Source organism: Ranitomeya imitator, chromosome 2, assembly GCF_032444005.1.
Source record: "Ranitomeya imitator isolate aRanImi1 chromosome 2, aRanImi1.pri, whole genome shotgun sequence".
NCBI lineage: Eukaryota > Metazoa > Chordata > Amphibia > Anura > Dendrobatidae > Ranitomeya > Ranitomeya imitator.
The window spans coordinates 71,298,614-71,324,546 of record NC_091283.1 but is presented as its reverse complement, the minus strand read 5'-3'; the positions used below and the strand labels follow the sequence as shown (position 1 = coordinate 71,324,546).

Genomic DNA, 25,933 nt, shown 5'->3' with positions numbered 1-25,933 from the left:
CTGCTCCCGTATTGCTGCTTTCAGTACAAAAAAAATGTAAACCCCCCCCCCCCCCAACTTATATTTATCCTTACCTGGCATTGGTCCTGCGGCTTTCTTTCCCTCAGCCATTTTGAGGTGCGGACGCAACGTCATACGCCGGTGACGTGTACATGACTGGCTAGCAGCTGTTTACTATTGCCATGTGGGAAGCCTTCCCACACAGCAATAGATTTAACTGAACGTGCGTCCAAGGACACATGTTCAGTTACTGAACTTGCAGGTTCTTTGCCCTGAGGCCCAATGACCAGAAGCAAAAAGAGGGGGGCCGAGTCCGGGCACCCCTCTGCTCACCAAGCCCCAGACACCAGCGAGGACGGTAATGCCCTGATGGTGGCCCTGCATATAGGTATAAATTTGTTGTCCCTGCAATTACTGTTTTTTTTGTTTGTTTTGTTTTGCTTTTTATAAATTCTTTCTCCAAATAATTGTTCTTATGTTTATCAAATGTGTGTTTTCAGGTAATAGAGGGCATCAGTAAGTGTATAAATCTCCTTAAGAGTGAAGACACATGGGCAGTCAAAGTACGGGTTAAGTTATCAGATAAAATAGCTGACAGATCATTGTGGAGCGACTGGAGTTCGGAATGGAAAGTTCAAAGTAAGTTTTTATAACCGGTGACGGCATATTTGATTACACTTGTACACATTCACATATATACATTACACACATTTAAATTCACATTCTACATACACATACACACACACACACACACACACACACACACACACACACACACACACATATATATATATATATATATATATATATATATATATATACAGTTAGGGCCAGAAATATTTGGACAGTGACACGAGTTTTGCTATTTTAGCTGTTTACAAAAACATGTTCAGAAATACAATTATATATATAATATGGGCTGAAAGTGCACACTCCCAGCTGCAATATGATAGTTTCCACATCCAAATCGGAAAAAGGGTTTAGGAATCATAGCTCTGTAATGCATAGCGTCCTCTTTTTCAAGGGACCAAAAGTAATTGGACAATGGACTCTAAGGGCTGCAATTAACTCTGAAGGCGTCTCCCTCGTTAACCTGTAGTCAATGAAGTAGTTAAAAGGTCAGGGGTGGATTCCAGGTGTGTGGTTTTGCATTTGGAAGCTGTTGCTGTGAGCAGACAACATGCGGCCAAAGGAACTCTCAATTGAGGTGAAGCAGAACATCCTGAGGCTGAAAAAAAAGAAAAAAATCCATCAGAGAGATAGCAGACATGCTTGGAGTAGCAAAATCAACAGTTGGGTACATTCTGAGAAAAAAGGAATTGACTGGTGAGCTTGGGAACTCAAAAAGGCCTGGGCGTCCACGGATGACAACAGTGGTGGATGATCGCCGCATACTTAATTGGGGGAAGAAGAACCCGTTCACAACATCAACTGAAGTCCAGAACACTCTCAGTGAAGTAGGTGTATCTGTCTCTAAGTCAACAGTAAAGAGAAGACTCCATGACAGTAAATACAAAGGGTTCACATCTAGATGCAAACCATTCATCAATACCAAAAATAGACAGGCCAGAGTTAAATTTGCAGAAAAACACCTCAAGAAGCCAGCTCAGTTCTGGAAAAGTATTCTATGGACAGATGAGACAAAGATCAACCTGTACCAGAATGATGGGAAGAAAAAAGTTTGGAGAAGAAAGGGAACGGCACATGATCCAAGGCACACCACATCCTCTGTAAAACATGGTGGAGGCAACGTGATGGCATGGGCATGCATGGCTTTCAATGGCACTGGGTCACTTGTGTTTATTGATGACATAAGAGCAGACAAGAGTAGCCGGATGAATTCTGAAGTGTACCGGGATATACTTTCAGCCCAGATTCAGCCAAATGCTGCAAAGTTGATTGGACGGCGCTTCATAGTACAGATGGACAATGACCCCAAACATACAGCCAAAGCTACCCAGGAGTTCATGAGTGCCAAAAAGTGGAACATTCTGCAATGGCCAAGTCAATCTCCAGATCTAAACCCAATTGAGCATGCATTTCACTTGCTCAAATCCAGACTTAAGACGGAAAGACCCACAAACAAGCAAGACCTGAAGGCTGCGGCTGTAAAGGCCTGGCAAAGCATTAAGAAGGAGGAAACCCAGCGTTTGGTGATGTCCATGGGTTCCAGACTTAAGGCAGTGATTGCCTCCAAAGGATTTGCAACAAAATATTGAAAATAAAAATATTTTGTTTGGGTTATGTTTATTTGTCCAATTACTTTTGACCTCCTAAAATGTGGAGTGTTTGTAAAGAAATGTGTACAATTCCTACATTTTCTATCAGTTCAACCCTTCAAATTAAACGTTACAATCTGCACTTGAATTCTGTTGTAGAGGTTTCATTTCAAATCCAATGTGGTGGCATGCAGAGCCCAACTCGCGAAAATTGTGTCACTGTCCAAATATTTCTGGCCCTAACTGTATATATATATATATATATATATATATATATATATATATATATATATATATATATATATATATATATATATACTCAATATGTAGATAAGAAGGAGGGCCTGGTGGAAGGTTTTCTCCAAAATTAACTCAAAGACCATTTGTAGATAATATATTGAAACTGCTGAACTGGCTACTTCTTACTATTTTGCAGAAACCAACACATATTTATTGCTACTCATCCTAATTCCAGCTGCTGCATTCATTATGGCAGTCATTCTGCTTGTCTACCTAAAAAGGTAAAGAAGAAATTCATTTTTATTTTCACTGTTGTATCCAGTCTTAGATCGTTTTGCTCCAGGTGCACCACAATATAGTACTGTACTATATAGATACTGTACAGCGCTGTGTAGATATTTCTTGGGAGCTCTGTGGAAGGAACGTAGCACTAGCATAAACAAATCCCGACGCACACTACAGGCATTGTCACCACTCACAGCCATTAGAAATCCAGTGGAAATAGGTGCAAATACAGGAAAAACCTACAAACTCTTTGGAAATGTTGTCCTATTGTCCCCGGCTTTGTGGTTGATTTTTTTTTTAAATATGTTTGCAGAATTTTGTGTTGACATTTTTTTTTCTGTATTTATTACCCGCAATTTCTGTAGATTGAAGGTTTTGATTTTTCCTCCAATTCCTCACCCTGGAAAGATGTTTCAAAACGATTTACAGGTAAGAGTTGATTGTAGTAAACCACTTTCATAAGTAAGATATCTTTCATTTCTCATTTAATATGTACACTTAAAAGACTGCTACTTTGAAGAACCTAGAATATAAGACATATTTTCAGTTGTTTCACACTTTTTTGTTAAGTATATAATTCCACATGTGTTAATTCATAGTTTTGATGCCTTCAGTGTGAATGTACAATTTTTATAGTCATGAAAATACAGAAAATCTTTAAATGAGAAGGTGTGTCCAAACTTTTGGTCTGCACTGTTTATATATTAATATATATATATATATATATATATATATATATATACAGTGGCGTAACTACAAAGTTATGGGCCCCGGTGCGAACTTTCAAATGGGCCCCCCCCCCCCCCCGCCAAAATATTTTCCACCCAAATCCACATCCTGCCCATGCTCCTGCCCCATCCGACTCCGCACTCTGCCCCATCCGACTCCGCACTCTGCCCCATCCGACTCCGCATTCTGCCCCATCCATCTCCGCATTCTGCCCCATCCGTCTCCGCATTCTGCCCCATCCGTCTCCTCATTCTGCCCCATCCGTCTCCGCATTCTGCCCCATCCGTCTCCGCATGTTGCCCCATCCATCTCCGCATTCTGCCCCATCCGTCTCCGCATTCTGCCCCATCCGTCTCCGCATTCTGCCCCATCCGTCTCCCCATTCTGCCCCATCCGTCTCCGCATTCTGCCCCATCCGTCTCCGCATTCTGCCCCTTCCATCTCCGCATTCTGCCCCATCCGTCTCCGCATTCTGCCCCATCCGTCTCCGCATTCTGCCCCATCCGTCTCCGCATTCTGCCCCATCCGTCTCCCCATTCTGCCCCATCCGTCTCCGCATTCTGCCCCTTCCATCTCCGCATTCTGCCCCTGTCTCCATATCTCACCAGAACAGCAGGAACCGGAAATCTGCTGCTGGCTGACACCAGAGAACACGAGCTGCACACAACCAGGACTGAGCTGCTGAGAGCCGAAGGACCTGTGGTGACGTCATCGTCATGTGATCAGGAGGCGGAGCTGATAAATGGTGAAAGACCTATGATAGTGATGACGTCACCACAGGATCTTCAGCTCTTCCTTTCAGATCAGGCGTCGGCTGCTGATCTGATGTGTGCGCCCGGCAGGTCAGGTGGAGGGCAGGTCTGTCTGTTGCCGTGCGGGACGAATCACCTGCACGGCAACAGTTTTTAACTTTTTGCTGGTGTCGGCGTGCATCTGACCTGTCGGGGCCCCTGACTCCCCCCGGGCTCGGTCGCAGTGGCGACTGCCGCGACCGTGGTAGTTACGCCACTGTATATATATATACACACTGCTCAAATAAATAAAGAGAACACTAAAATCCCACATCCTAGATATCACTGAATGAAATATTCCAGTTGTAAATCTTCATTCATTACATAGTGGAATGTGTTGAGGACCATAAAACCTAAAAATGATCAACGTAAATCACAACTAATATCTCACGGAGGTCTGGAGTTGGAATGATGCTTAAAATCAAAGTGGAAAATGAAGCTACAGGCTGATCCAACTTCACTGGAAATGCCTCAAGACAAGGAATTGATGCTCAGTAGTGTGTGTGGCCTCCATGTGTCTGTATGACCTCCCTACAATGCCTGGGCATGCTCCTAATGAGGCGGCAGATGGTCTCCTGAGGGATCTCCTCTCAGACCTGGACTAAAGCATCCGCCAGCTCCTGGACAGTCTGTGGTGCAATGTGACGTTGGTGGATGGTGTGAGACATGATGTCCCAGATGGGTTCAATCGGATTCAGGTCTGGGGAACGGGCAGGCCAGTCCATAGCTTCAATGCCTTCATCTTGCAGGAACTGCTGACACACGCCAGGCACATGAGGTCTGGCATTGTCCTGCATTAGGAGGAACCCAGGACAAACCGCACCAGTATATGGTCTCACAAGGGTTCTGAGGATCTCCTCTCGGTACCTAATGGCAGTCAGGCTACCTCAGGCGAGCACATGGAGGGCTGTGCAGCCCTCCAAAGAAATGTCACCCCACACCATTACTGACCCAATGCCAAACTGGTCATGCTGAAGGATGTTGCAGGCAGATCGCTCTCCACAGTGTCTCCAGTCTCTTTCACATCTGTCGCATGTGCCCTGTGTGAACCTGCTTTCATCTGTGAAGAGCACAGGGCACCAGTGGCAAATTTGCCAATCCTGGTGTTCTGTGGCAAATGCCAAGAGTCCAGCATGGTGTTGGGCTGTGAGCACAACCCCCCATCTGTGGATGTCGGGCACTCAGACCCTCCTCATGGAGTCGGTTTCTAACCGTTTGTGCAGACACATGCATATTTGTGGCCTGTTGGAGGTAATTTTGCAGGGCTCTGGCAGTGCTCCTCCTGTTCCTCCTTGCACAAAGGCTGAGGTAGCAGTCCTGCAGCTAGGCTGTTACCCTCCTATGGCCCCCTCCACATCTCCTGGTAGTGCCTCCAGCCTCTGGACACGAAGTTGACAGTCACAGCAAACCTTCTTGCCACAGCTGCACTACCTGAGCCACTTATGTGGGTTGTAGAGTCCGTCTCATGCTACCTCGTGTGTGAAAGCACAAGCAAAATTCAAAAGTGACCAAAACATCAGCCAGAAAGCATTGGTACTGAGATGTGGTCCCCACCTGCAGAACCACTCCTTTATTGAGTGCGTCATGATAATTGCCAATAATTTCCATCTGTTGTCTATTCTATTTGCACAACAGCATGTGAAATTGATTGTCAATCAGTGTTGCTTCCTAAGTGGACAGTTTGATTTCACAGAAGTTTAATTTACTTGAAGTTATATTCTGTTGTTTAAGTGTTCTCTTTATTTTTTTGAGCAGTGTACATACATTCCTGCTACTAAGTGTGGGCATATACCGTTTATAGAGTCACAATTGGTTATGTGGAATAATATGGAAGATGTGTTGCCCTTTATCAGAAAAAAAAAACCCAAAGCCTCAATTGTACAAAGTTTCATTAACAAATAAATCAGTGTCAGAATGTTAGACCTAATATTTACATAGTTTTAAAAATGTGCTCACACACACAGATTTATTTTAGACATTTCTATGACTATCCTATTTATCTGAATGAGGCCTGCATTAATCCACGCACATATTACAGAAACAACCACTTTCAGATGCATGGAAAAGATTTCTGCAAGGTGTGTGAACAGATCTCAGAGGTTGAGGCAGGTAATTTAACCCCTTAAGGACCAGGGGTATTTTCGTTTTTTGCGTTTCCATTCTTTGCTCCCCCTCTTCCCAGAGCCATAGCTTTTTAATTTTTCCGTCAATATGGCTATTTCAGGGCTTGTTTTTTGCAGGACAAGTTGTACTTTTGAATGGTACCATTGATTTTACAATATTATGTAAATAGAAAAAAATTAAAAAATGCGCTGAAATTGCAAAAAATTAAAAAATGCGGTGAAATTGCAAAAAAGCACAATTCCACAATTATTTTTTGGATTTTTTTTTTTTTTTTACCATTTTCATTTACCTATTGGATTAATTATTTTTATATATTGATAGATTGGGTGATTCTGAATGCGGCAATAACAAATATGTACGGTATATATTTTTTAATATTTGTATAAAATTTTGTTTTACTTTTTACTTGCTTCAATAGTCCCCATGGGAGACTAGAAGCGGTGATCATCCGATCGGTTGTGCTACATAGAGCAGGGCTGCAGCTTTGCTCTATGTAGCATAAATGCTCACTTACTATGAGTGCCGACCGTTGGGCGGCGCTCATAGTAATCCAGCTATGACAACCACAGGGGTCTCCTGCTGACCCCGGGCTGTCATGCCAACCCATCGGCGACCTGTGGTCATGTGACACAAGTGCCTGCGTGTGCATGTTAAATACCACTGTCAGAGTTTGACAGCGGCATTTAACATGTTAACAGCCATGGGTAGATCGCGATTCCACCCACGGCTGTTAGAGGCACATGTCAGCTGAACAGTTCAGCTGTCATGTGCCAGAAAAGGTGCGGGCTCATCGCCGGAGCCCGCAACAAACACGGGGAGGCGTTCAATGACGGACACTGCCCATCATTGGACGTTAATGGGTTAAAAATGAGGTGCTGCAAAAGATGCCTATGCTAAAAATGATGTAAGGGGGACGTGAATAGTTGTGCACTTGGGCCCCTCTTATTTGCACATCCTTATGTTTGGTCAATGTTTCTTCAGTATTTGTAAGTTAAAACCTAAACATTATTATTAATCATTGTAATAAATATAACATGTTGATCAATAATCAAACAGTGACTACTCATAAGATGCGTCAATGTTGGAAACCTCTTTTTTTATTCTCTTCAGAATTGGCTCAAGAGTGAACGACCTGCACCTATCTGTGAGGCACCAGAGGACAAGGATATAAGTCCAGTGTCTTTGCTTGAAGCTTAAAAACAAATTCAATTTTGATTGATTTTATTGTTTTGTTTCGTATTTGGTGAAATGGAAAATATGAAAACGAGATGTTAATATTTTAGTTGTTTTGTTCAAAGAGGAACCTATTGAACCAAGTGACACTCATCATGTTGTATCGCCCAGAAGATAGGAAGCTGTTGGTGAAAAAGACTTGCATTGTAAAGTTACCTAAGTACGGATGCCCGGGGTGTAACTACAACAGGTGCAGGGGTTGCAACTTTTAGGGCCCTGGAGCCTAGGGGGCCCTAAAAGTCCCTTTGGCCTATAGAAAAAGACTATTGCTGTTAAAGATTTAAAATATTTGGGGGCCGCGTTGGAGCTTTCGCATCGGAGTCCATGAGTTTCAAGTTACGCCACTGCGGACGTTCCAACATCTGGTGTGACGAGTCACATTCTGGAACCCGGATATTAGAAAGTAGCTAAAAAGGTACAAAGCCCAATGTTAGACAGTACGCAATGTGCCATACAAACACTCCCATGGACATGTTCTTGTGTATATAAATCTAAGACATGGTCTCTGACATGTCGGCTGGGGTATGTGGAGTACTAATACAGTATATTGAGATAATTAACATATTAGAGCGGACCAATTCCAAAACAAATGCACTGGTACAGCAGCTCTAATAACATTGCACCTATTAAAGAGGACCTGTCATCTCTTCAAAATGGGACAGTTCTGGAGCTTCTTTTCTTAGAACTCTGTATTGTGCTGTTCCTGTTACTTCCCCTGGAAATTTAGAAATAAACAAGAAGTGTGTGTTATCAGCTGGCAGCACTTTATGATACAATGTCAGGGCTCGTGCAGACGGCTGTAGATTCTCTCATCCAAGAGAATCAGGCCAATTATGCAAATAACACTCTGATCAGAGTCTCAGCATAGTGTGATCTGATTCTCACAGATGAGAAGATGGAAAACAAAATTCTCCATCTTCTCCATTGTGTTGGTCCGATGTCATCAGTGTGCAGTCCGATGTATCCCAAGCTCTCAGTGACTTGCATCACCGAGTGTGATTCGAATATCAGATGCAAATTGTGCATGCTGAGATTTATTCCTCAGATAGACTCTGACAGAGGGAAAAAAAATCAGACAGGTGCACGGCTCTATAGACTAACATTGGTCCGACTGTGATCCGGTGTGGTGTTGGATTTCACTCGGACTGATAACTACCCTCTGCAGCTGCCCTCACACCGTATAAGAAACGTGAATAAAACTTTATAAAATACACTGGCGCTACAACTTTAAAACACACAAGTGCTGCTGGTAAATTAGACAGACGTGCCTCTTCTGCAAAAAAAAAAAATAGGTAAACTAGATTAATAATAAAAAATACCGCTCTACAAGTGCCTTGAGAGAAATTTCCAATACTACCGTACCTGCTGTCATATAAACCACCTGGTGCACACCCCCTGTGCCAACCAGGTTGCCCTATAAATAATGGTAAAGAAGCAGCCCCTCCTTATACTGCGCCTATATATACTTTAATTATAATACACAATATAAATGTAATAAATGCCTTTTTGCGGGTTTACATACCTCCTAAATTCCAAGTAAGCCTCATTTGTGGAAGGATTGACAGGTAAGCGCAGTATTTCTTATTCTTAATCCCATATAAGAAATGTGCCATTTGACTTGGTAACACCAAGATGGTACTTGGTTAATTAATAAATATCCATGAGGAATAACAGAGGAACAGCACAAGGTAAGGTTATAAGAAATAATGTTCCAGAATTTTTATATTATGGGGAATACTAGTATAACCTTCATATGGATACAGAGTATTCATGAAAACCACTCACACAAAATAAAATGTTACGTTATTTTATTAGACAAAAAAAAGTTTAAAACATGAATCATAAAATAAATGATGCATTGTATGAAGATTCAGAAAAGAGGATAAATCAAGTGAAAGAGGCGGTGAGTCAGGTCTGGCCTCGGGTATACTAATAGTTGTTGTGCAATGCCAAACGGATAATACTGGCCAGAATCCAAATAAATATATAGTCTAGATAAATTTAATTAAAACCGGCTAGTCCATTTAGGCAAAATTAATCGCTTACCAATGATGAGATCAACAGACCGTGAGTGCTGCCACGACCGCCCCTTTTATCGCGCGTTTCGCACTGTTGCTTTCTCAAGAGGAGTGTGTCACATACTCTCTCTAGTGATGAGCGAATATACTCGTTACTTGAGATTTCCCGAGCACGCTCGGGTGTCCTCCGAGTATTTTTTAGTGCTCGGAGATTTAGTTTTTCTTGCCGCAGCTGAATGATTTACAACTGTTAGCCAGCATAAGTACATGTGGGGGTTGCCTGGTTGCTAGGGAATCCTCACATGTACTTATGCTGGCTAACAGATGTAAATCATTCAGCTGCGGTAAGAAAAACTAAATCTCCGAGCACTAAAAAATACTCGGAGGACACCCGAGCGTGCTCGGGAAATCTCGAGTAATGAGTATATTCGCTCATCACTAACTCTCTCCTATCACCCTTTTATATGATACTAGCTGAAGAGCCCGGCGTTGCCTGGGCATAGTAAATATCCGTGGTTAGTTATAGCACCTCACTTCTCTTATTTTCCCATCATGCCTCTCATTTTCCCCCTCACATCTCTCATTTTCTCCCTTACACCTCTCATTTTCCCCCTCACTCCTCTTATTTTCCCCCTCACTCCTCTCATTCCCCCCTAACACTTGTCATTTCGACCTCACATCTGTCATTTTCCGATCACTCCACTATTTTCCCTCACTCCTCTCATTTTGCACTCACACCTTTTCATTTTCACCTCACACCTCATTTTCACCTCACACCTCTCATTTTCCCCTCAGTATATACATGTTTGTCATATCCCTTATATATAGTATACACCTGTATGTCATCTCCCCTGTAAATAGTATATACCTGCTGTATGTCATCTCCCCTGTATATAGTATATACCGGTGTAATTTCCCCTGTATATAGTATATATGTGTGTGTCATCTCTCCTGTATATAGTATATACCTGTGTGTCATCTCCTCCTGTATTAGACCGCGTTCACACGTTATTTGCTCAGTATTTTTACCTCAGTATTTGTAAGCTAAATTGGCAGCCTGATAAATCCCCAGCCAACAGGAAGCCCTCCCCCTGGCAGTATATATCAGCTCACACATACACATAATAGACAGGTCATGTGACTGACAGCTGCTGTATTTCCTATATCGTACATTTGTTGCTCCTGAAGTTTGTCCGCTTATTAATCAGATTTTTATTTTTGTAGGATAATACCAGACCTGTGTGTGTTTTAGGGCGAGTTTCGTGTGTAAAGTTGTGTGTGTTGAGTTGCGTGTGGCGACATACATGTAGCGACTTTTGTGAGATGAGTTTTGTGTGGCGACATGCGTGTAGCAACTTTTTGTGTGTCGAGTTGCATGTGACAGGTTAGTGCAGCAAGTTTTGCGCATGGCGAGTTTTATGTGTGGTGCGTTTTGAGTATGTGCAGGTTTTGTGTGAGGCAACTTTTGCATGTGTTGCAACTTTTGTGCATGTGGCAATTTTTCTGCGTGTGCAAGTTTTGCGTGTGGCGAGTTTTCCATGAGGTGAGTTTTGCACGTGTGGCTAGTTTTGCGTGAGCCTAGTTTTTGCATGTGGTGAGGTTTGTGCATGGCGAGTTTTGAGCGGCGACTTTTGTGTTTTGACTTTTACGTGGCGAGGTTGGTGTATGTGTGGTGAAATGTGTGCTGAGGGTGGTATGTGTTCAAGCACGTGGTAGTGTGTGGCGCATTTCGTGTGTGTTCATATCCCTGTGTGTGGTGAGTATCCCATGTCGGGGCCCCACCTTAGCAGCTGTACGGTATATACTCTTTGGCGCCATCGCTCTCACTCTTTAAGTCCCCCTTGTTCACATCTGGCAGCTGTCAATTTGCCTCCAACACTTTTCCTTTCACTTTTTCCCCATTATGTAGATAGGGGCAAAATTGTTTGGTGAATTGGAACACGCGGGGTTAAAATTGCACCTCACAACATAGCCTATGACGCCCTCGGGGTCCAGACGTGTGACTGTGCAAAATTTTGTGGCTGTAGCTGCGACAGTTCAGGTGCCAATGCCGGACATACACACATACAGCTTTATATATTAGACTAGCTGAAGAGCCCGGCGTTGCCTGGGCATAGTAAATATCTGTGGTTAGTTATAGCACCTCACTTCTCTTATTTTCCCATCACGCCTCTCATTTTCCCAATCACATCTTTCATTTTCCCCCTCACATCTCTCATTTTCTCCCTCACTCCTCTCATTTTCTCCCTAACACTTGTCATTTCAACCTCACATCTGTCATTTTCTGATCACTCCACTATTTTTCCTCACTCCTCTCATTTTGCACTCACACCTTTTCATTTTCACCTCACACCTCTCATTTTCACCTCATCACCTCAGTATATACATGTTTGTCATCTCCCTTATATATAGTATACATCTGTATGTCATCTCCTGTATATAGTATATACCTGTATGTCATCTCCCCTGTATATAGTATATACCTGCTGTGTGTCATCTCCCCTATATATAGTATATACCTGAATGTCATCTCCTTCTATATATAGTATATACCTGTATGTCATCTCCCCCTGTATATAGTATATACCTGTGTCATCTCCCCTGTATATAGTATATATCTGTGTGTCATCTCCTCCTGTATATAGTATATACCTGCATGTCATCTTCTATATATAGCATATACCTGTATGTCATCTCCTCCTGTATATAGTATATACCTGCATGTCATCTTCTATATATAGCATATACCTGTATGTCATCTCCTCCTGTATATAGTATATACCTGTGTCATCTCCTCCTGTATATAGTATATACCTGTATGTCATCTCCTCCTGTATATATATGTACCTGTATGTCATCTCCTCCTCTATATAGTGTATACCTGTGTGTCATCTCTCCTGTATATAGTATATATCTGTGTGTCATCTCCCCTGTATATAGTATATACCTGTGTGTCATCTCCTCCTGTATTAGACCTCGTTCACACGTTATTTGCTCAGTATTTTTACCTCAGTGTTTGTAAGCTAAATTGGCAGCCTGATAAATCCCCAGCCAACAGGAAGCCCTCCCCCTGGCAGTATATATTAGCTCACACATACACATAATAGACAGGTCATGTGACTGACAGCTGCCGTATTTCCTATATGGTACATTTGTTGTAGTTTGTCTGCTTATTAATCAGATTTTTATTTTTGAAGGATAATACCAGACTGTGTGTTTTAGGGCGAGTTTCGTTTGTCAAGTTGTGTGTGTTGAGTTGCGTGTGGCAACATGCATGTAGCGACTTTTGTGAGATGACTTTTGTGTGGCAACATGCGTGTAGCAACTTTTTGTGTGTCGAGTTGCATGTGACAGGTGAGTGTAGCAAGTTGTGTGCAGCAAGTTTTGCGCATGGCGAGTTTTGCGCGTGGCGAGTTTTATGTGTGGTGCCTTTTGAGTATGTGCAAGTTTTGTGTGAGGCAACTTTTGCATGTGTTGCAACTTTTGTGCATGTGGCAATTTTTCCGCGTGTGCAAGTTTTGCGTGTGGCGAGTTTTCCATGAGGTGAGTTTTGCACTTGTGGCGAGTTTTGCAAGAGCCTAGTTTTTGCATGTGGCGAGTTCTGCGCGATGCGAGTTTTGAGCGGCGACTTTTGTGTTTCGACTTTTATGTGGTGAGGTTGGTGTATTTGTGGTGAAATGTGTGCTGAGGGTAATATGTGTTCAAGCGCGTGGTAGTGTGTGGCGCATTTTGTGTGTGTTCATATCCCCGTGTGTGGTGAGTATCCCATGTCAGGGCCCCACCTTAGCAGCTGTACGGTATATACTCTTTGGCGCCATCGCTCTCATTCTTTAAGTCCCCCTTGCTCACATCTGGCAGCTGTCAATTTGCCTCCTACACTTTTCCTTTCATTTTTTCCCATTATGTAGATAGGGGCAAAATTATTTGGTGAATTGGAAAGCGCGGGGTTAAAATTTCACCTCACAACATAGCCTATGACGCTCTCGGGGTCCAGACGTGTGACTGTGCAAAATTTTGTGGCTGTAGCTGCGACGCCTCCAACACTTTTCCTTTCACTTTTTTCCCCATTATGTAGATAGGGGCAAAATTGTTTGGTGAATTGGAACGCGCGGGGTTAAAATTTCGCCTCACAACATAGCCTATGACGCTCTCGGGGTCCAGACGTGTGACTGTGCAAAATTTTGTGGCTGTAGCTGCGACGGTGCAGATGCCAATCCCGGACATACACACATACATACACACACACATACACACATTCAGCTTTATATATTAGATTACTCACATGTGAGTGAATCACAGCAGCGCATGCCCGCACCGTCAACAGGTCCCTTTTGCATCACAAGTTGGCACTCCTCTCGGGGGGCGGTCGTGGCAGCACTCATGGTCTGTTCTGGTTTTTAAATGTTTGAAAGTCTGTTGTTTAAACAAATAAATATGTATATGTGTGTATATAACTCGTATACATGTTGGTATGTATAGGTGTGTGTGCATAGATATATTTTCTGTATAGGAACTATGTGACATGTACATTGCATTAATCTTTCAGGTGCCACATCTCATGATGCCAATGTGAGTTTTTTTTTTTTTAAATCTTTTTACCTCATGTTACATTATATAAAAGGTTGTTCCCATCATATAAAGTTATCATATATCCAAAGGAGAGTTGAAAACTTGCAGATCGGGAGGCTCTGAAATTCCCTATCGGAGCGGAGCAGCAGCCACACATGCATGACTCTGCTCCAATCATTTTCTGAGACTGCCCAAGATAGTCAACGGGGCATTTCAGAGCCATTTCTTTAAGGGTAGATTCAGACATCAAATTTTTTTTTTGCACATGAGAAAATCAAGCAATTGTTCTGATCAGAGTTGGATCAGATTTTGATCAGAGTGTGCTATGAGTGTCATTTGATTTTCTTGTACATGGAGAAATTAAAAAATAAATTAATCTTCTCCATACGGATAGTCCTTGAAAATCGGACTGCACTTGGATGTCATTAAAGTGCAGTCTGATTTTGATCCGACCCTTAGATCAAAATGGGACAGGTCTCTGATATTTTACTGCAGACCACTCGGTCCAAGGAAAAAATTGGACATGAGAATGGCCCCATAGATTATAACAGAAATGAGTGCGATTTGTGACAAACATGGATAGCCCTCTGCACTTGTACATGAAAATCAGATATCTGAATGAGCCCTAAGGCCCACATACACATTAGATAACTGCCGTCTGGAGACAGCTGCCTTTTGTCTTCCCCGAGAGCCATTTCCAGATTCCTCTGGCTGCGGATTACCTCTCTTCCTAATTAAGGGATCAGCCATTGAAATTTAAACGACCGGATCCTTCCAACTCCTGACAGATGATGGTGAGGTCTTCTTCCACATTACTGTCAGCTGAACCTGCCGTTATCCACAGGGTAGGTAATAACTTGGGATAGCGTACTGTTGGCACCGCCACGACTCCTAAAAGCCCCCAAAGTTATTAGACTGTGAAATGATCCCAATATCATAATAATAATAATCTCTATTTTTATGTAGCGCTAACATTCCGCAGCGCTTTACAGTTTGCACACATTATCATCGCTGTCCCCGTTGGGGCTCACAATCTAAATTCCCTATCAGTATGTCTTTGAAATGTGGGAGGAAACCGGAGAACCCGGAGGAAACCCACGCAAACACGGAGAGAACATACAAACTCTTTGCAGATGTTGTCCTTGGTGGGGACTCCAGCGCTGCAAGGCTGCTGTGCTAACCACTGAGCCACCTTGCTGTTCAGCCAACTTTAATCTCATGTTCATGGGGGGCTTTGGAGCAATGAAAGTGCGAGTGATCAGACACCCACCGACCTGCAAGTTATTACTTATCACTTGGATAAGTGATGTTTTTGTTTTTTTTTAATAACCTTTTATATAATCCCAGGGAAATGTGTGCTGTGTTTTAACTTATTTCTAATTTTTTTTCCTAATGCAAATAAAGTAACTATATAGAAAATATCGTACGGAGTCTGAATTTTCTGTTTGTTATTGCATTTTCTGACTTACAGAAAGGTATAAAGCTTTAGTCCTGCTGTTTTCACAACATTTGCACATCTTGTAACTGCATTTTACTTTATTCTTTTGTCTGTCACAAATGCAGGATGTGGACGGAGCAGACAGTGATAGAAGGGTCTTGGTCTTGTTGGAGTCATTGACCTGTCATTATGTTTTCGGTAACAGGGTTTCTTGTGACAGTAATGATGGAAGGCAGGAAATGAAGACAAATCGAGAAGTCATGCATCTTAAGAATAAGGATAGAAATAATTGCAGTTTTCCAATTAAGCAGTGTTTAAGATGTCCTGATAAAAAGTGGCCTTTAAACAGGTTATTAAGGCACATTTGGAAAGGGACAGCATCGAGTTCTGGCACAGGGTATGTTGATACATTTTAGAGCATACATACAGTGGTCCCTAAAACACAATTTGAAATTTATGAAGGATTTTGAAGGGCTACAACCGTGGTATTAAGTAAATGCTCATTTTAGCCATAATAGCAGACCAGAGCGGTTCTATTAAGGAGATCCCCGAAGTGCAGTCATTGTCGCAGGAACAAACTTTGTAATAGGTCTTATTTTAAACTTTATGTAGTCTATTTAAAAGAAAAAAAAAAAGTTTGGCATGAACTTGAAACACGTAATTAAGCTACTATTAAATACTACTACAGTGTGGAATGGCTACTTTTCCAGCTCCGTCAACCAGAAACACCCATCTCCTTTTTCACCTGGTCAGGTGCGTACCCCTCTCACTTCCTCTACCCTATACTGTATCACCCTTTGTGCGCTTGTCTTCCACTTTTCTCTTGCAATCTAGAAGCAGGTCGGGTGCCCGGCTGTCAGATATTGCTAGGGACCTTGAGAAGACAGAAGCGGTTTATTACCGCTTCCATTTCATTGCCTATATAGAGCTCAATGGGCCGTGCGAATGCTCCTGTATGGAACGGGCGCCCCAATAAGTGAGTGCTGTCAGCCTTTCTTTTCTTGGGACTGTCGATCACGAGAGTCTCTGCCCAGCATAGCAGAGTTGTTGGTTACTAGCAGACACCGATCAGCTCTGGCAGTTACTTCAGTCACAATAGGGAGCTATTATCTTCTGCAACTGGGGCACCTATGGCTGACCAAGTTACAGTGGAAAATTACTAGGGGCAAATTATGGAAAAATAAATGCAAAAAAAGATATTTATCATTTTACTAAGTGTAATAAAAATTAAAAAAACCTACATATATTAGGTATCCACATGACCGTAACACCTTGGAGAATTATTTCACCAGGTTGTTTGGTATGAAACATGAACAGTAAAAAATATATACCAATTTTTTTTTCTGATATTTATATTGGGAAAAGGGTGTCTGAATATAACTCTTACAAATTCCTCTTTCTATTTAATTTTTGTAATTTCACAACACTTGGAATTTTTTTCCCCATTTTCCAGTACAATCAATGGTGTCAATCAAAAGTACAAAGAGTCCCACAAAAACCAAGGTCTCATATGGTTATATTTACAGAAAGATAAAAAAAAAGTTATGGCTCTAGGAAGAAGGGTGAAAAAAAAACGAAAGCACAAAATCAGAAAATCGCAATGTCATGAAGGGGTTAATTAAAAAAATTACTCAATAAAAGGATAAAGTAGATCGCTATTGTGTATTCTGAAAAAAAAAAACAAAAAAAAAAAACAACTATCCCCATCTAGCCCATAAGTTATCTTTAGCCACTCTTCAGACTATTTACGTTGTATTTTTGTCACACTGTGGCTGTTCGTGATAGGGAAAGGGGCTCTGAACTGTCTCTACGACTGGGGCCTTAACTATCCCTGCTCCCAAAGGTACCTCTAAAGATGAGGAGGTTTGGGCCACCAGCCTTACTGTTCTTCGGTTATTCCTTAAGCTGCACCTCCCTCAAGAGGACGGGACAGAATCATCAAGATCTGCTGCCAGTAGGTTCCTTTGCAATTTCTGACCAATTACAGTGCAGATGTGGTCAATGGGAGACAAGTCTGGAGATGCTGCAGGCCACGGTAGGATGTTCTGTTCACGCATTCTGTAATGCTGTAGATAAGCCCCCGATGTATCCTGAAAGATGAGAAAAAGAGGTTAGATTATACTCACCTGGCTGGGGGCGGTCCTGTCTGATGGGCGTCGCGGTCCGGGGCCTCCCATCTTCTTACAATGACGTCCTCTTCTTGTATTCACACTGCGGCTCCTGCGCAGGCATACTTTGTTGGCCCTGTTGAGGGCAGAGCAAAGTACTGCAGTGCGCAGGTGCCGGGAAAGGTCAGAGAGGCCCGGCATGAAAATGAAGACTAGAGCCATCCGGCTACCAAAAACTATGCCACCCCTTTCCCTCATGAAGACCTCTGTGGTGTTGCCCGTATTGTCTTCAGACCAATCTCTAGCTATCGTTTCTTTCAAGACAAAAACAAAACTCATAACTGAAGATGACCTCCATGGATACACCTCCATTCCAGACTCTATTGCCATCTTGCTCTACACCATAGTAGTCTTTGAAGCCAATGGTGTGAGGTCAATGGCAATCCTGTAGTGGGACATCTGACTAACAGCCCAATTTCATGTAAATATCATGTGATTTTCAATTGCAGAGCAGAATGCGTCACTACACGTCAATTCACCTAATCTGTCGAACTGTTCCTGCTGATGTTGGCTTCTGTGCACTTCTTGCTCTCGTTCAGTTTGTTGTTGTTCACCCAACCAATGGGACACACATCAGTTAACAGTAGTGACATCTTGGCCTATGTACATTGTTATCTGCTGTAGTGAAATAACAAGGTCACATTATGTCACTCTGTGTGCAATAAGTGGTGATAACTGTCACATTGATTATCAGGAGGCATCACACAATCATTCCATCATTTTATCAGATTTTTGTGGTTCTGTGTAGATTAATAAAAAAAGAAAAAAATTCTTGGCCTCCCCACATGCCACCTGGGTGTTTGAACCTTTGCATATCTTCGCGACATCATTTCTTTTGATTTGCATAACTTTCTTTTCAATTAATTTTTATTTTCTCAAATTAAAACATTTGTAACTTTTTATAACAAAGACACAATCAATTATACAATCAATAGTTGCCTTAGAATCAGGATTATAATAACCATAAAAATGTAATTGGAGACAAAACAAAGGGAAAGGGATGGAATAAGGAAATGCATCAGAGAGGTATATTATCCGGGTGTACCAATTTGCATAACTTTATGGCTTGTCCATCTTGGTATTGCAATTTCAGTGTTGAAGTGAGCGTATACACTACTATACAAACGTTTTAGGCAAGTTTGGGAACAATGCTGCAAAGTAAGAATGCTTTAGGGTATGTGCAGACGCTGCGGATTACTCTGCGGATTTTTCCGGACTGATTTTGGTAAATCCGCAGGTAAACCGCACTGCAGAGTTCCTGCGGAATTACCGCAATTTTTTTGCGGATTTTATGTGGATTTCATCTGTGGTTTTAAACCTGCGGATTCCTATTATGGAGCAGGTGTAAACCGCTGCGGAATCCGCACAAAGAATTGACATTCTGGGGAATAAACAACGCAGCGTTTCCGCGCGTTTTTTTCCGCAGCATGTGCACTGCGGATTTTGTTTTCCATAGGTTTACATGGTACTGTAAACTCATGGAAAACTGCTGCGAATCCGCAGCGGCCAATCCGCTGCGGATCCGCAGCGTGTGCAAATAGAAGTATTATTAGTTTATTTGCATCAATTAACCAAATACAAAGTGAAAGAACAAAAAAATAAATCTAAACAAATAATTTGTTGTGACCATCCAAAACATAAAATTCATCTATGCAAACTTGCACAGCTTTTGAAGGAACTCATCAAGGTGGTTCTTCCAAATACCTTAGAGAACTAACCGCAGATCTTCTGTGTATGTCGATCGTGCAAATCCTTCTGTCTGTTCATGTAATCCCAGAGAGACTTGACATTGAGATAAGCTCACCAGGAGGCCCATATCATCATTTACAGGATGCCTTGCTCTCCTTTATGCTGGAGATAGTTTTTGATAACACTGGCTTTATGTTTAGGGTCGTTTGCCTGCTAAAGAATAAATTTGGATCCAATAAGAAGCCTCCCTGAAGGTATTACATGATGTATCTGACAGTGTTTCTCAGCATTCAAGACACAAAGAAATGGGAAAAGTTGAGGACAACAGACGCAGTGGTTGGGAAAGACTTACACTAGAAGTACAGCAGATGAAAGACACCATGATTATTTCCCTTTTGAATCAGAAGCTACCCAGCAGTGCTCAAAAAGGGCAGCAACGAGTGGCCCATAGGTGGTCTCCATGGATGAATTGCGCCCAAAAAAACGTATCTTCCACATGGCATGAAGGTCAATTAACTCACTATGCACAAAAATATTGGAACTGATGTGCAGAAAAAGAGTCAACAGTTTTCAGTGAATTAAAAATTTGGCTGTAACAAAAGGTATTTTGTTACTAAAAGAGCTGCAGAGCGGTACAATAGTGGGTGTCTTCAGGTAAAAGTGGATCATGGTGGAGAGTAGAGTTGACAATATGTTCGGATTCACTCGCTGAATATGAATTTGCCATATTCATGCCATATTGTTACCCTATTCGTGTCAAATTTATGTTTGATGATCGGTTCCGAAGTTATTTGGTTATTTCCACTCATTGGCTCCTATGACGTTCGGCTGTGTTTGACTAATATTGCAAAAACAATATTCGCCGCCGATCGTAATCGGAACTGAATTTTGAAAAATTCGCTCAATTCTAGTGAAGAGCCTTGCAAAATAAAGGCTGGCTACATTTCAGCAAATGGAACTGAGTTTTTGATTCAGGATTAATGGTGTCCTCCCTGCTGACAAATACAGGCAGATACTTATTCATCATGTTACAACATTAGGAAGACTGCTGATTGGCTCAAAATTTATTCTGCAGCAGAACAATGACACCAAACATACAGTCTGGGTAAAATACAGTGAGTCCTGGAAGTGATGGCATGGCCCCCACAGAACCCTGATCTCAACATCAAGTCTGGAATTGAATGAAGAGATGGAAGGATTTGCATGAGCCTACATCCACAGAAGACCGGTAGTGAGTGCTCTAAATTTTTGGAACAACCTCCCTGCTGAGTTGCTTCAAAAACTTGTTTGCAACTACACCTAGAAAAACTGGTGTTGTTTTGAAGGCAAAGGGCATTTACTGCAAGTATTGATTGCAGTTATTTGCAGTTGTTTTTTATATTTTCAAGGAAACATGACAGCTGATACATCTTGCCCGATCCACAGGCAGCATGTATCAGATGCTGTATCAAGATTTCAGCAATACATGTCTGGCTCTAAAATGCTGTGGTGTTTCGGAGAAAAACATAGTTTAATTGCCGCTGGTGACCGAGCCGCATGGAAGACAAACCTTGTCCGCTCTTCTGGAGTGACAGGTCTCTCCCTATACATGAACACACAAGAACCTACCAAATGAATAAGATCGGCCACGAGAATGTAAAGTTCAAAAACAATTGGTAAATTTTATTAATGCAAAAGTTGTTAACATTAATATACTACAGCTCAGATATAAAAAGTATCTCCGATCAATGAATAGATCTCAAATGAGCCCCACCTAGTGCCTAAAGACAACTATTGTAGGAGAAAACAACAAATGGTGACTGACCTGATGGCAGTGGAATTAATGTTAGAGGAAAACGACCTATAAGCGTAACGCTATTGCCATATACATATATCACATAACCAGGCCTCTGGCCAGAGTGGGCTAAGTCTGGCTAAACAATTAGTACTGCTGACAATTCATTACGAGTACTTATATGCCAGATAGAAAGCTACCACAACGGATCATAATGATAGGCAAATGTAATATAGCTAATGGAAGAAAACCTCAGAGCATAATTACCACAGTGGAGGCTACACGAGATCTGTAAGGTCCCCTACGCGCGTTTCGATAGAGTTCTTCTTCCGGGGGCGTTCTTGTGTGTTCATGTTATCTGGAATGTGTTCAGTTTTGAATTATTAAGGACTAATATGTATACTCTCCCTATACATGCATGCAATGGAAAGACCTGTCACTTCAGGAAAGCAGGCGGGAGGAGATGCCAGGTACCAAGCCACATGAGAGACTAGTTGGAGAGTGACATATCGGCGCACAGATGTAGGGAGAGACTGGTCACTCATGGAGAGCGGGTGGGGAGAAGCCACCGAGGACTCACCTGTCCAACTAGTCTCCCATACGACTCAGTTCCCGGTGGCTATTAAACTACGTTTTTCCGTAAAACGCAGCAAAATTTCATAAACATACATGGCTGAAATCATATAGCCGGTGTCTGATACATGCTGTCCATGGATTAGGCAGCATGTATCAGCTGTCACGTTCCCTTCAGAGAACATCCATTCATAACATCCTATACAGCCATAAAATGTAATGCTAGCATTATTGCCTCCTGCTGTAAAAGGGGGAATTCTTGGAGAACATAAGTTCTCCCTATTTATACAAAACTAAAAAAAAAATTGCATAACCACAGGGATGCTTTTACAATATCCTGAGCCACAATCGGTCCACTTATGACCCAGTGAATCAAGCGCAGGCCTCTCTATTGGTCTGCAATAAGACCAGAAGCCATGACGTCCAGTTCTTGGTTAGCTTACTGTTGCTGCTGAGGCTTGTGACTCACTACAGCGTGTCATCAGATGTGCCGTTTCAGTCACCAAACTGTTGCAGCCAATAACTGGCCTCAAAAGTTGAAACAAGAGAGACATCCTGACTTTTGGTCCCACAGACCACCAGAGCAACCTCCACCGGACACACCAAAGTAAGAGCAGGCAAGTATTGCCCATTTTATCATTTTAAAAGCATTCCTGCAGTTGTATTTTTTTTAACCTTTAACATGTCTTACAACCCTTCTTATAATAGTAAGTAGAGTTCAGAAAAAAAAAAAGATTTGCAGGACCCCCACGTCCATGACCACTAGACCAGACCTCGGCAAGCATCCTACTACTAGTGGCATGCCCGGAGCCTCTTCTGACAAGTAGGCCTTGTGAAATCAATAAGTTGCGACTCAATGCAAGCATAATATCACAAGTGTCTACTAATCAGAAAATAAAGAGAAAACAGAGTCACTCCTCCATGTGTGGATCAATGGATTAAACAAAGAGGTGAGTTGTTACAAAACCGATTAACTGGGAAGGTTGAGCAAGACCGGCACAATGCTGAGGAGCGTGATGATGATTCACCGGTGACTGGCTGTAGTTCCAACCGCTGGCTCCAAGACCCACAGGTTTCAGGAATAGAGGAATCAATATTGTAGAGATAAAAGTTAGAAACCCGGCACTTTCATTCCTATTAATAAGAAAATTAGCCCTGGGGTAGTGGGAGGTTTGCAGTGCTCTGGCCCAGTGGCCACAGTCTGTGGACAGGGTCCTGCGAATCTTCTTGCTCAGCTCAATTAACCAAAAAGCATTTCTTTAGTTAATCATTGGTTCTGGCTTTCTTGTATATCCCAGTACAGGTCTTAATTACTTCAGTTTGGTTTTGAGTTTTTGTTCTGGACATAGTGAATTAAAACTAAAATTGATTAAAAAATAATATACAAAATAATAATAATAAAAAAAAAATCACACCAACAATTATTACAGGAACACAACATAATTCAATGTAATAAAAATTATATTATAATTATTTTTTTTAATCAAAACATTACAAAAATAGAAAAGTCTAAGTTCACAGAATTCTGAAGCAGACTATAACTTCCTGAGAAAATGACTGCCGGTACGTCAAATACCTTATTGCATATAAAGTTTTGCTGCTTCTCCATAAATAAATAATACAGTTCATGACACAAGAAAATATTCACTTTTTCACAAAAACTAGGTCCCGGATGGGTCTCCTGACATCACTTTATGAAGGATTTCTTCTCTCACGCCTGATTGTTGCACTTAGAAATAGAATGCTGAAATAATGAATGGCCAAGCTGGAATGTAGGAATGAGTTTCTGCCATAGTTGGGTTATTCATCCTTGACCTTCCCAACAGTTTTTAGCTATTTGTGTCTAATTCACAACTGTCTTGTTGGTATATAAGACATACGGTAATATAAATTCTTTGTTGGATGAAAAAATTCTCTGTGTAAACGCATGTATAGCCTTTGGTGCCATTATACAAACATGGGCGTACAAAAGTGGCAACGTAATGGCTAGCTTACCCTGTATTCTTGCTCTAGTAACGTATGAGGAGCATTAATGCCGTTGAGAAAAAGAGGGGTACCAATAATCGTCTTATTTCCCCTTCATCAATGAAAACTTGTTAAAGGTGTTCAGAACTTTACAGAAGGATGGTAATCTTCATGAAGCACAAGGAGGGATTCATACTCCTGACCATTAACGTCTACAGTCTTTAATGGAGTGCATTACTGTAGACTAGGAATCCCAAAGATCCTTGTCTCTGTTTTTCAACACTCACGCACTGCGGCCTCAATCGGTCACATCGTCTGTGTTTAAAGTTCGGCTGTCATAAGGTGTAAACAATAGAACAGGAATAGAACGCATCTTCACATTTTTCCATTTGAAGTCTTATTCCATTAGAGTAGATAACGGTGAAGATTCTAGTAACGACACCACGCAGACTTCCTCTTTCTTGGGCTCGTTGTATACCGGTTTCCCATACTGTAACCAATACTGTGGAGATGGGGAAGTAAAGGATAAAAGTCCATATAAATATTAAAAAATATACACATCTAACAGTCATATAAAAGCAGTGGGGTTTGCAAAGCAGGAGGAAGTTGGCAACGGTTCCTAAAATTCCATTAGGTAACATGATAAGAGACTTTATAAGAAAATGACTTGTGTCATTATGTTCAGATCTGACCACACCAGGTATGTGAGAAAAATTCAGCATCTGTTTGTTTTCCGTCTCCAGGCTGCAGTGGCCATAAATGTTTAGGATTTGCTCATCTACCAGTGATCGTCACATGAACGCAGAGAAAAGTAAACGGTAAAACTATTATTCATCTCCAGTAACCCGGCAAATTGTTGACAGTAATGGCAAAATCTGTAAATGTCATTTGCGGTAACATTTACATTGGACACTGCTCTCACGACACCATACTTGCAACTTGAAATTTCAAATTGGGGTCAACTCCCTTAGAAAACACTTTATATACATTTTTAATAACCTGTACCCATTTTCTGGCCCTGGTTATAAATGTGTAAGTTTTTTTCATCCAGCCAGAAATAATTTAGATTTAAGTAACAACTTTGAAAACCAGCAGTCATTTGAATTTTGCAAATGTAAAAAATAAAAATGGGCATACTTTTATTACAACAAATAAATGTATCACTTATAATGATCAATTATAGTTTTCCAATGTGTCCGTAAAAAATATTGTCTGTCCCTGATGTTTTTGGTAAGCTGTTCAGGAAAAATAAAGACTCAAGTTGTCAACCATGAATACACATTCTCCAGAAGAGACAACACTTCATAGGTTTATAAGGATTTAAAATCCAAGATTTTTTTTTTGAATTACAGAACTTATGTTATTTTATATATATTATTTTGTAGCTTCTATTTACACTATATTACCAGAATCTATATCTGTATAGGACATCTGTTCTTTTTTTTTTTTGCCTTCAATGGAGTGTTCTTTTATGAATCTAGTACAGTAATATACACATTTTATAAAGTAACCTAAAACTAGAGTTGAGCGAATATGTTCGGAATCATTTGTCGAATCTGAATTTGCCACATTCGTGCCATATTGGCACCCTATTAGTGCCGAATTTATGTTTGAGGATTGGTTCCAAACATACTTGTTCATTTCTAGTCTCATTGACACCAATGACGTTCGGCGAATATTGCAAAAACAATATTCGCCGCCGATCATAATTGGAACGAATTTTGGAAAATTTGCTCAACTCTACCCAAAACACATCACCCTGTATCGCCACCATTTTTACATATTGCTCAGGTCTTCATGTGGGTGTTAATGTTGTACAAAGAATTTTTAAGAATTCATTATTTTTACAGCTCTCCTAACACTTCACCCTCCTTCACTTGCACGATATATTCTTTTTTTTTTTATTCAAATAAATTTTTATTAAGAATAACAAGATAAATGACATGTTACATTCTCATTTTCAATACAAAGCTTTTTTCTCCCCCTTCAAACATTCCCCTTCAATCCCACCACCCCCCAACCCCACCCAACAAAGCAGCTCACCTTGCTTAGCACTTCCATCATTAGACCAATATACTATCTAATCCCTCGGCCAATAATATAAGCCACATTTAACAT

General features: G+C 41.3%; 2 protein-coding genes across 3 annotated transcripts in view; one reads left to right on the top strand and one right to left on the bottom strand.

The window, feature by feature from the left end:
* LOC138661932 (interleukin-13 receptor subunit alpha-1-like) overlaps positions 1–24,990 on the top strand; it is a 163,618-nt gene extending 138,628 nt beyond the window's left edge. Inside the window, exons 8-11 of one of the 2 annotated variants that reach the window (XM_069746940.1) lie at positions 501–639; positions 2,656–2,740; positions 3,110–3,173; positions 24,559–24,990. In XM_069746940.1, coding sequence (XP_069603041.1) covers positions 501–639; positions 2,656–2,740; positions 3,110–3,173; positions 24,559–24,582 — 312 coding nt within the window. In that variant the 3' untranslated portion in view covers positions 24,583–24,990. Of the gene's footprint in view, positions 1–500; positions 640–2,655; positions 2,741–3,109; positions 3,174–7,498; positions 9,439–24,558 lie in introns of those variants that run through there. The other variant, XM_069746938.1, reaches the window with a different exon arrangement.
* LOC138661931 (interleukin-13 receptor subunit alpha-1-like) overlaps positions 23,294–25,933 on the bottom strand; it is an 84,751-nt gene continuing 82,111 nt past the window's right edge. Inside the window, exon 11 of the mRNA XM_069746937.1 lies at positions 23,294–24,317. Coding sequence (XP_069603038.1) covers positions 24,213–24,317 — 105 coding nt within the window. The 3' untranslated portion in view covers positions 23,294–24,212. The remainder of the gene's footprint in view (positions 24,318–25,933) is intronic.